At 30.6% G+C, this 12,881-nt stretch overlaps 1 protein-coding gene across 2 annotated transcripts in view; it reads right to left on the reverse strand.

Annotated features, from left to right (window-relative positions):
• Positions 1–12,881, reverse strand: part of LOC106469414 — a 56,041-nt gene that overhangs the window by 4,936 nt on the left and 38,224 nt on the right. For both annotated transcript variants that reach the window (XM_022397930.1, XM_013929905.2), the window contains exons 8-15: positions 12,573–12,658; positions 11,979–12,216; positions 10,087–10,392; positions 8,230–8,379; positions 5,215–5,370; positions 3,904–4,188; positions 2,192–2,515; positions 861–951 (exon numbers count right to left, since the gene is read on the reverse strand). In XM_022397930.1, coding sequence (XP_022253638.1) covers positions 861–951; positions 2,192–2,515; positions 3,904–4,188; positions 5,215–5,370; positions 8,230–8,379; positions 10,087–10,392; positions 11,979–12,216; positions 12,573–12,658 — 1,636 coding nt within the window. The remainder of the gene's footprint in view (positions 1–860; positions 952–2,191; positions 2,516–3,903; positions 4,189–5,214; positions 5,371–8,229; positions 8,380–10,086; positions 10,393–11,978; positions 12,217–12,572; positions 12,659–12,881) is intronic.

Raw genomic sequence — 12,881 nt, forward strand, 5'->3', positions numbered from 1 at the left:
CTATAATAAAGCATATTGAAAAAGAGCAAATTCAAACTCCCCCAAAACCTTTCATTATAAAGAGTTCTATAATAAAGCATATTGAAAAAGAGCAAATTCAAACTCCCCCAAAACCTTTCATCATAAAAAGTTCTATAATAAAGCATACTGACAGAACAAAGTCAAACTCCCCCAAAACCTTTCATCATAAAAAGTTCTATAATATAGCATACTGAAAGAGCAAAGTCAAACTCCCCCAAAATCTTTCACCATAAAAAGCTCTACAATATACCATATTGAAGGAGCAAAGTCAAACTCCCCCAAAACCTGTCATCATAAAAAGTTCTATAATATAGCATATTGAAAGAGCAAAGTCAAACTCCCCCAAAACCTTTCATTATAAAGAGTTCTATAATAAAGCATATTGAAAAAGAGCAAATTCAAACTCCCCCAAAATCTTTCATCATAAAAAGTTCTATAATATAGCATACTGAAAGAACAGTCAAACTCCCCAAAACTTTTCATCATAAAAAGTTCTATAATAAAGCATACTGAAAGAACAGTCAAACTCCCCAAAACTTTTCATCATAAAAGTTCTACGAAGTGAACTTTGATTTATAATAGAAGAATACAAAAAGTGAAGATAATAACATTTGAGTATTATATAACAACATCATGAGATCTTTTATTCTTAAGTACAATTAATAATGTAAAAAAAACATGAAATATTAATTTGACCAAATCTTATTTTCATATTTTAACGTGACAGATAAAACACACAATGTTAAGTTGCTTCAATTCAACCTTCGTCTAGATGTTAGAGACAGTGATGTAGCTTTTACAATCTACTCTTGTAATCATTTAGCTCAGTGAAGACTTACCAGCGAACTAAAGCACAGAGAACTATCACCAGTAATATCAAACCAAGAGTTCCACCAACTACAGCTCCAACAATCATGGGGACCTGTAGACCTGAAAATCAAGGAAAGACATCTATGAAGTACACACATTTTATGAATGAATATACAAGAAGTTATAATCATAATTTATTCTGATTGTTAAATAAACTAGTATGTTTTTTGTTTTTAATATCAATAACAATAATATAACACAACAACTAAGAAATATAATTACAGTTTCATTAACAGACTACATATTTTCCACATAAGCCACACAAAATGAAGTATTGAACAAATAGCTGAACAATACTCTGCTCTAACATTAGCTAAAGGCTACACTCTCTCTTCTAAATTACAAAAATATTGGATAATTTTGTGACAAGTATCATCAAACACTCACTTGAACAATACAATGTTGGATAAAAATTGTAAAAAATGCAGTCAAAACACTTCTTAAGCTGTACCAAACTGTAGAAAACAGATAGATAGATAGAGTATAAGAATTAGTTAAATTATTTTCTCAACCCCAATAATACAAACAAATGCTGAACACTAATTTGCTATTGAACAATAGTGGTGTTGGAAAAAGACCAAGGAAAAAACAGTCAATCAAAATAGAGCACTTTTGTGCATGTTTTCTAACCAGAATTTTTAAATTCTCATGAAGCAGCACTACTATAAATATTCTAGTATCATGATATAAAATAATGTACCAATTACGTTTCAGAAGTTGAGGCTATAACCCTGGGGACTATTAAAGAAAAAGTAACATAAAGCTCTTGTCAGCCACAAGTCCAGCTCTCTGGAAGCCTAGTATCTCACAACACCAGTAAAGATATGGTGTGAAAGCCCTGGGTACTGGGCTCAATATAAATAGCCAGCCAATGAAAGCCCTGGATACTGGGCTCTATATAAACAGACAGCCAAAGAAAGCTCTATATATTCCTTCAACTTTTAGGTTGTTGTTGTCAATTATTAAAGACACAGGAAATGGGAATTGACAACTTCCTTCCTGTCTTTAGTTGTATCATGTAACAAATAAAATGAATGAATGTAGACAAATAGATTCTTCTTTTAAAGCCAGTAGGGTTTCATTTAAAGCACATAATGTTTAAAAGAAACAGATGATTGCCAACTTTTTTTGTTTTTACTATAAGCATACACAGAACTGATGATAACAAAACACTATATAAAGACCAACTGATAAATCTTAATAACACTATTGCACAAAAACAAAAATTTTTTTTAAAAGTATAACAATTTTATTTCAAAAGTAATGCCTTTTCTTATTTAAGTAGATTAAATTTTTTTACCCTCTGGGAAACACATCTTCGTCCGTGTTGGTGAACTGCTTGGACCAAGAAGATTCGTATTGTTCCTGATGTTACCTGCTTGAATAGTGAAGTTTACAATTGAGCTGTCCATTTTTAGTGGACAGTTCAGTGGAATAATAATGGATGTTTTTGATCCTGAAATATTAAAAAATTTTGACTGAGTTCCATTTGCTTCTTCTTGCCATTTCATGACTAACAGGTAAAAATCAATTGGACCGTTTGGATGCTCTGGGGGTGACCATCGAACTCGAACGTTAGTAGAATTTATCACTTCAACATGAGGATCCTCCATCATTCCAGGAGCTAGTGTGGAAAAAAAAAATATCCAATCAGACTTCAGATGGTACAACTAGTAAATTTCTCAAAATATTTACGCTACTCTACACTGATTACACAATTCTGTAACTGATGATAAAATCTTCTAACCATTGAACACTAATGATTTTGGTTTATTAACAAACCTATAATTATGCCAAGTCAATGCAGTGAATTAGGTAGCTGACAAGTTTTTCTTCAGAAAGAACCACACCCCCTCCAGCTACCTTTGTGTTTAGCTGACAAGCTTTCTATTAAACATAAGGTTCCATCACAGGATACTAAACATTCTATACTTAGTTTGAGTTCTATGCTACAAAGGCTTTAGGCCTCACTAAACCTTAACTTGGTTTTCCAACCACTGTAAAGAAAGACCTCTTGCTCTTTAAATCAAATTATCAAGTTGTTGAACAGGCAAGAGTCATAACTCACAACAGTATTGATTAATGTTAAGTATAAAAAAGGGAAATTATGCTGTAATCTTTCATACTTCAGCATTAACTATTTTTTTTAAGTTACACTTAATTTACAATTAAAGAAAGTGACTTCCTTTACAGTGTATGCACGAAGATATTTTAATTTCTGGTTGTTAAATTAAGCTTTGTCCTTGCTTTAGAAAATTACCACATACATTCAAAAGTTTCTTTTTTAAACATTCATGTATGTAAATAATTTTTTTTTGCGTCTTTCCAATTGACTTTGTACATCTCTGCTATCCTATTAACAGAGCAATCACTTGCCACACATAACTAGATGTAGTTCCAAAGGGACCCCGTATGTGTTCTGTTTCAAGAGTAAATAAAACCAAAATTAAGAGTTACAAGTATATTTATTTCTTGTTCTTAATCTGTCATGCTGTGTTGTAGCCTACAGAGTGCATAATTGTTCTCATGATTCATGGCATGCACACCTTTTACTGATATCATCACAGTACAAATTGCAACATTAAGCATCCCTTATGTGACATCATTTTAATGTCTACTGACTGACTGACAGACAACACATTACTGTTAAACAGTACAAATTGTAACATTAAGCATTCTTTATGTGACATTTTAGTGTCTACTGACTGACTGACAGACAACACACTAATGTTAGACAGTGCCAATTGTAACATCAAGCATCCGTTATGCGACATTTTAACGTCTACTGACTAACAACACATTACTGTTTAATGGTGCAAGTGGTTAAAAAAGTGACCCCTCCAGGTAGCCTTTATCCTCTTTTTGGGGAAATAAGTGTTCTCAACTTCTCACAACACAAGTTTGACATAAAATACTTTCTCACCTTGATTAAAAAATATGAATGTCCATTATTTAAATGATCTAACTATTTGCTACTTAAATAAATATTCTTTAATTAATCAATAATCTCACCATCTATCCATGTCATTCCATACACTGCAGATGATGGAGAGGAGCAGTGTTTGTCAACACAAGCTTGTACAGCAACAGAGTAGTTTGTATAGCTCTCAATATTATTCCCCAAAACAAGCGAGTATGATTCTTTATCATGGCTAGCAATAACTTCCTGAGAGAAATTTCTATAGTGCACAACATAGTTCATTATAATTCCATTAGGCTTAGCAGGAGTTTTCCAGGTTAGATGGATGGCAGAGGAGTTAACATCTACAACCTTTACTTCCTGAGGCACTGATGGAGCTTTTGGTAATAAGATAATAATAAGAGAATTTTTTGTTAATGCCAACACATTCAGAACAATAGAAAAAATAAAAAAAAAGCAAGGTGTATTATACACTAAACTTCATAAAAAGTATATTACTTACCATACATTTCTTTTTATATAAACCTTTACAAAATACAAATTATTGGATCCATAGTTTTACAGGTTTCTGTGTACACACAATATTTTATGAATGATATGTTGATTTTAATAATGTGGCAAACTATGTTAATACTTTTAGTATAACATAAGTCAAAGGCAGGATTACGTGTGTGTGTGTGTGTGTGTGTGAGAAGTGGGACAGTAGCTACCCACTTTTTGTTTCTATAGGATATGGTACACATACGACATTCACAATAATTAATTCAGACTTTTTTCTGTCCCTCCCACATTTTGGTCCAACATTCTACCATAACTTTTCTTACAGTACCATCTTCAAGTTTTGTCCATTACTTCATAGTATAATGTTGAAATCATGTGTTATTGCAAATAAAAAAAATTCAGTTTTCAAAGTTAGGCAAAATAAATGTCTTTTAATATTAAATTTTGTGGCAATAATTATCAAAATAGACAATTAGTATTAACAGAAACCCAAACTTAGCCACATTTTCTGGACTAAACTCTGAAGATCTATAAAATGGACATCATCTTCTTTGCCTGAAGTTACATAAAATGGAATAAACTAGTTTTTTTCCGAGTTTACATCATGTATTCAATAGGGACAAATTAGGTAATTATGATCTATTTTTTTTTTTTCTACATTTTGTAAAGTTAGTGTTATCTAAAAGCATGTTCCCTATGTATTCAAGAGAATAACTCGTGCTGAAATCTTTTTATATGAAATTTAACATTAAAGGGTTCTAGAGATAATGATAATATGAGAGTTGTGGCTACATAAAACACTAAATTGTGAAACAAGTCTATAAGCATCAAATAAAATCTGTCAATTTTGAATGGTATTTATTTACTCAAAATGTCTGCTTTATTCAATAAATCCAGCTTACCACCAGCCAAGGTTCTTTCATACTTTGGATCACTAAGGCTACTGATCCCAGCTTTGCTCAAGACTTGTACAGTAACTCTGTACAGAGTGAAGGGTTCCAAGTTGGTTATGTTCATTTTTGTAGTGTCTTGGTTATAAGTAGTTAAACTTTGGGAATCTGCATAACAAATGAGGGAGGAAAAGTGTCACAATTTAATGAAATAAACCCTCAAAGTTTAATTCTTGTAAAGTGAGAAGAAAAAACAAGAAAGAAATTTTAAAAACTGATATTATTAAAAATATTACGATATATTGTATGGACACTGCCAATGGAAAAACATCACAAACTCAAAATGACTAACTTTTTTGTCGTATGCATCAAACACTTATAAATAAATAACTAAAATAGTATATAACATAAAATATTTTGTTTATAGGGTTTGAACATTTCGGGATACAGTCATTCCATCTTCAGCGAAATCTGAAAATCTCATTACAAAAATGATTACTAACTAAAACTATAACATCATTAATCACTAAGTTATTTAATTATTACTTCATAAATTAATGATGTTATAGCTTTAATTAATAATCATCTTTAACATTATTTTCAGATTTCGTTGAAGCTGGAATGACTGTATCCCGAAATATCCAAACCTTGTAAATAAAATGTTTTGTGTTTTACAAACCATTTTCATTATCAGACTTAGGTTTCCTCATCATGAATCCAATGCTAGCGTAAAACATTATGTGACAACAATATAAGTAGTTTCTACTAATAGTTTTGTATAAATGTACAAGTAAACAACAAGAAAAACCCTTACTAACCTATTGTTTAGAACATATGCAAATTGTATAGATAGTAAAAAGTGTAAAAAAAAATCACAATTGGGAAAGCACAAAATGTGTCATTGTATACAGGTAGTTCCTCATTTATTAGCAGAACAAAATACTAAAAAATATTTATTTACAGGTAAAAGAATGCCTTACCTACTATAAAAACTTGCTTTACCTAAGCTATTCAAAATACAATACCCATTGCATTACTTTAGAGTTGTTACTTTTATTAGCCAAAATAAGCAAATCATGGAAAGTAATTATAAAAATTAAAACTGCAGTCCTGAAAACTTTGCATCAAAATTAAAAAGAGGTAATATGTAAGGTGGAATGACATTGGCATACCTTGTCACAAACATGTATGGTCTTACCAGAAACATTCACTATTTAAATGAATATTATTAGTACATACAAATGGTACAATTCACCAACTTCTAAAACATACGGCTAGATGGATGTAAACAACTTTTCCCTCTTTATTACTGCATTAAGTGCTCTAATTAAGTGTTCTAAATTTGGATAATGTCAATACAATAACTTTAATCAAGTGTTCTAACTTTGGATAATGTCAATACAATAACTTTAATCAAGTGTTCTAACTTTGGATAATGTCAATACAAATACTTTAATCAAGTGTTCTAACCTTGGATAATGTCAATACAAATACTTTAATCAAGTGTTCTAACCTTGGATAATGTCAATACAAATACTTTAATCAAGTGTTCTAACTTTGGATAATGTCAATACAATAACTTTAATCAAGTGTTCTAACCTTGGATAATGTCAATACAATAACTTTAATCAAGTGTTCTAACCTTGGATAATGTCAATACAATAACTTTAACCAAGTGTTCTAACCTTGATTAATGTCAATATAATAACTTTAACCAAGTGTTCTAACCTTGATTAATGTCAATATAATAAATTTCATTAATTTCTTTTCAATTTTTCAAAGATTTTAATTGTATTGCTGCCACTTTCATCAAAGTCAAATTATATCTTTTGAGAAACTGACAAACAGTTTATTTTTAGCAGACAATTTGCGACACTAAAAACAAGAAAATATCAACCACATATTTTGATGACAAAATTGGACGATCAAAGGATCTTTTTCTCAAAAAACTTAATGAACTGTGGAACACAATGTTCAGTATAACATGATTTTAATTTGTGTTCCACATACTTTTAGTAGATTTCTTTAAAGTCTAATAAACAACTGCATCAGGTCTACGTGAATAACTTTGTTTACTTGTTCTGCTCAATATTGTTGATATTATTAAAATGATGTATATATTATAATAGAGCTAAATAGTCTACATAATTTAGTCACTGGCATCATTCCAAGGATGTATATATTATAATAGAGCTAAATAGTCTACATAATTTAGTCACTGGCATCATTCCAAGGATATATATAAACTGGATTACTTTGTATACAAATTGGTTGGTGGCATTATGAGAGAAAAATAGGTATATTGCATTACTTATTTTACACAATTTAATTGATGGCATTATTAGAAAAACATGGATGTAGTAGATTACTTAGCATATTATGACTGATGAGCCCATAAGGTACATGTGGCTTATTCAGTAACCTAGCCTGTATGATATGATTGATGAACCAATTTGATTCATTTTGTTACTTAGCCTGTTTAATACAGTCATTATAAGCTTTTCTTTAACTACTGAGGAAAGGTTTCAGTGGCTGCCAGGTTTGTCAAAGAAATGGTTTAGGTATAAAAGATCTTAAATAAAATGGCATGGTTATCAAAGCAGTAGGTTAAAATCCAGTGGTTTACTAACAATTTATATATACATTTACACAGTCATATTTTTTTTATATTGACTGTGTATGAAAATATTATTATTCTTGTGGTTAAGACACCATTTCATTTGAACAAGATGTGTAGGTACTAAAATATCCACAGCAAAATGTCATTAAGCAAACTTTGCCTTTTAATGGTTGGAGACGGCTTGAATGGGTAATGAAGAAAAACTTTAACATTTGCTGTTATGTTAAACTTATGTTAAAGTTTTTCTTCATTGCCCATTCAAGCCACCTGCAACCATTATTAGTCTCAAAATGGGTTCCTCATCATCGAATTTGAAACTTTGCCTTTGTCATTATCAAACTGCTCTCTCATCCAATGTTGAAGTCTTAAAAAGGGGAATAAATGTTACACTGTAAGTTATTACTTACTAATGCATGCTTGTAGTCTATTCTTCACCTTACAGTATTCCACTTGGTATTGTGTCACAACTTTCTTCTGAGCACTGCACGCCAGCCTCCACTCAACCTGAAGGCCTTGGAAAATCTTGTAAACATACACATCTTGGACCTTGTCCAGAGCTAAAAAATAAATTATTTAACATGTTAAGAAGTATAATATTTTCTGACATGAACTAAAATAACTTTTTTTTGAGAAAAAATATTTTCAAAAGACGATGTACAAATCCACTACATCCGACAAAATAGTGACAAATAGGTTTCGGGTTTTAAAGGCTACATTACAGATACCTTTAGGAGTCTTGTAAAGTTCTATCTTAAAAAAACATTGAAATTTTGGTATTAAGAGTTGTATAAAGGTGCACAAGTTTTGAACTGATAGACTAGACAGAAGTCAGATAGTCTACAATATCTACCACCAACTCTTAGGCTGTTCTTATCTGATCAAACAGTGGGATTTGATTGCCAATGTTTTAGAATACTTATGGTCCCAAACTGTGGAGCATATTTTTGTCAATGGAACATAAGCCATGAACCCTTGGATTCATAGTCTTGGTATGCTATTAACTAGACCTTGCCTAGCCCTCATCAAAGTGAGGACTAAAGATTGTAGCATTAGAAATCTGATAGCTTAGGTGGTTTGAGCTTCTGCTCAACCAGTAAGGATGTGGTTTGGAACTTTGCTTTTTTTTGTTTGTGTTTATATTCAAACAAATTTACAAAAGATGTCAAGCCATCCATGTAAAAGACAATTTAAGAAGACCCAAATAAATTCAAGAACTTTACTACTAGCAAAGAAAAAAATTTAAATAAATATTCTCTAATCAAACTTAAATACATTAATATGTCAAAATAATGAAATGATACACAATAGTGAATAATTATGTTGACTTAGAACACCCGAATCCCAAAGTTTGGACAAAGGAAGAGAACTTACAGACAAACAAATTGGGAGATGTTTAACTCTCTTTGAATTAGATTTTCATAGTTTATTTTCAAACTTTATTTTCAAGTTAGCTATAGTAATATAGAAAGTTTTAATGCTACAAAAAGTATTGAAAGAAGAAAGTTGAAACAACAAAAACTGAGTTACTTAAAGTTTAAACAATTTTATCCTTACTTTGGTAAATCACTATAATTATGTCAGTTTGAGCAACAGAAGGGATAAAATGTTTTAACTTTTAAGTAACTCAGTTTTTGTTGTTTCAACTTTCTTCTTTCAATACTTTTTGTGGCATTAAAACTTTCTATATTACTATAGCTAGCTAAGTTACGTATACATATCCCTACTTGTCTTTATAAAATAATTTTTTTTCTTTCATTATACTTGTTTGTTTCCTTTGTATTGGCTATATTTTTGTGTGTCAGCAATACCAAGCATCGAGCATGTATATACCCGATCCAATTTTATTGCTCATCAGGAACTCTACCAACCTACCCTCAAATCTTATTACATGCCCAACGTAGCACTTTGTAAGTTTATATATATACACACACAGATCCTTTTCGGTACACAAAGGAAATCACTGAGACCCTAGACATAGGAGTTCTGTGAAAGAATTAAAGTGATAAGGCTCATCATTTTTTCTGTACATTTGTCTAGGAAAGTCGCTTACTAACTTTGATGAAAATTTATTGAAATGGTGAAATATTGATTCACTTCATAAAAACATATGTAGCAATTTCACCTTTTTTATGTGGTATTTCACACCTTTTTTATGTAGTATTTCTCACCTTTTTTTATGTGCTATTTCTCACCTTTTTTTTAAGTTGTATTTCTCACCTTTTTTTATGTGGTATTTCACACTTTTTTTATGTGGTATTTCTCACCTTTTTCATATGGTACAATACATGACATTCTCTTCATCCCAGAACTATTCTCTGTTGAATCTGCTGAAACTGCAAACTGGTAATTGATATCGTCAGATAACTGAATGTTTACATATGTGCTGCTGGCAGGAACAATCCTCCATTTTATGGGATGTCTGCATAAGAAAGGATGAGGCTGAAGACTAGGACACCAGTAGATAGTGAACCTAGTGATAACAGATCTCTCTCTTTCAGGGTAATCCCAATTCACTTGGTATGTCCCATTACCATAAGACATAGCAGTGACCTCGACAGGTGCAATAGGCACTAGAAAATATTTAAAATTATTACACCTTCAATGAACAAATAAAAATTAGAAACAAATTTTAACTAGTTATGTACTCTACCCTTACCTAGACTTCTGCTATTAAGGTTTTGTAGTTAAAGAAAAGAAAGATAAGTAGAGAAAGTGTCATGTGATTCAAAACTTTTCAAATGTGCAGTCACGAAAAACAATAATCCAATAATTGAAAAATGTTTAACTAACATGATTTTTGATGGAAATCTTGTTCTGCTGTAGCTACTGACACTTAAAAGTATTCCCCCCTCCATTTTAAGGTTTTAAGGTATTCCCCCCTCCATTTTAAGGTTTTAAAGTATTCCCCCTCCATTTTAAGGTTTTAAAGTATTCCCCCTCCATTTTAAGGTTTTAAAGTATTCCCTCCTCCATTTTAAGGTTTTCTTTTTTAAAATTTCTCTGACATCTTCTACTTCCATATCTCCAGGTCTGTGGCCACTCCATAAAACCAGCAAATGGGGAAAAATAATGAGCAACTGTTCTTTTAACTGTGGTAGTTAATGATTCTCATCTGTCCTTTATGTTTCTAAAATGGTGATTTGTGTCTTCTCCCACAAATCTACAGTAGAACCACATGGATGAAATGAAACATGGAAATATACTATTTAGGTTCATCAACCTATGAAATGTTGTCAAGCACAATGCTACACAATAGGTTATCTGTGCTCTTCCCACCACAGGTATCAAAACACAGTTTTCAAGACTTATAAGCCCTCAGACTTATCACTGAGTTACCAAGGGGTGACATTAATTCAAATTTATTACAAATTAAAAATATTATGTACTTCATGTCAGTTTGTTATATAAAATTGACTTCAATAATTTACAAGCTTATTTTTTTTTATTTTAGTTCTGATATATATAATTTAATAGCTTTCAATCAAACGTTCTTATTAAAAGAAGTTACCAGATGGAAATATAACAATTAACTTTCTACAGTATGAGAAAATTAATTTTAAGATAAAACTACAAACTTAATATATGAACAACAATTAATGTTAAGGTGAAAAAAAATGACCAGTAACATCTCAAGTCCTTTTTTGGGGGTAATAGTTAAAAAAAAAGAGGTATTTTTTAAAATAGTTTCAGGTAAAAAATAATAATTATAAAAGATAAAAAGCAAATAAAACAATAAGTGAAATAAATAGAAATATGTACATGCACACATTAAATATAAGGATGTGTTTGTTGTTAAGCAAAAACTACACAACTGAAATATCTGTGATGTACTTATCATTGGTAATGAAATCCAATTTATAGCGTTATAAGCCTTCACACTTACAAGTGAGCTATAAGGGGAACAAATATAAGGAAAAAAATGTACTTAACGAGCATTTCAACATTTCCAATTTTGTTAATTTATATTTTGTATTTTACACATAGTTATAACATAAACTGAATTTTTTATTTTTGGCAAAAGGGATGTTAAAATCAACAAATTTAAAATTGAATGACAAAAAATAACTAGAAATTAAGGTTATTTTATTTTTATTGGCTACAAGTATGTCTATATGAGCTTCAATCCAGTTAGAGAAACGACATTTGGTATCCTTACAATTCTTTGTTTTATCAACAGTAATGTCCACCATGCTGCTAGATAAACCTTCCCTATTGGCTGATTGAAACTTGAAGTAGTAAACAGTATTAAGATCCATATCAGTAAAAGTATGTTTAAAGCCTGTTACTTCCACATTTTGTTCTAACACTTCTCTCTTCCATATTGTGTTAAAAACAGGCTTGTAAGTGATCACATAGTGAAAATCTTGCCCATTGTAATGTTCTGGAGGTACTGGCTAAAAAAAAAAAGCTTTGTTAATATTTGCTTGGTTTTAATTTGATAACTAAACAAAAATCTTGCAAAGTAAAAAAATCATAAGAATGACAACAATGGTTACAAAAGATGTTCCCCAGAGGGTAAATTTAAGCCTAAATATTAAATTCACTTACCATACCTAGTGAGAGCTGAATGTATTCAATTTACCTAAATTAAGGTTACTTTCAATTTACCAAATGCTGGTAGTATTTGACATAAATTTACCATAATCAGTTTTTGATAAGAGTATGTTCAGAATGAGTATTCAATATTGAAATGTACTATATTTGACCAACAAACTTCCACAAATAAGAAGAAATGCAGATAAAACCATACCTTCCAGTACAAGGTTATACTTCTACTAGTACTTAGTTTCTTTATCTCAAATGATCCTTTTGTGATATTTGGTACAAAGTATGGCACTGAAAATATAACAAGGATAAATAGTTCAACATTATTAATTCCTAAAAATGTCACAAGTAATCTTTTTAAAGTATTTATTATGCTGTTAATTCAGTTTAAAATATAATAATTACACACATCAAAACAGTGAAAAAAGAGAGCAAAAACTAACTGTCACTGGCTGTTAAACTTGCATCAGTTATAAAACATAAGTATAATTTTGTGTGTGTGTGGGTGGGGGGG

This window comes from Limulus polyphemus, unplaced genomic scaffold, assembly GCF_000517525.1.
Source record: "Limulus polyphemus unplaced genomic scaffold, Limulus_polyphemus-2.1.2 Scaffold3472, whole genome shotgun sequence".
Classification (NCBI taxonomy): Eukaryota; Metazoa; Arthropoda; class Merostomata; order Xiphosura; family Limulidae; genus Limulus; species Limulus polyphemus.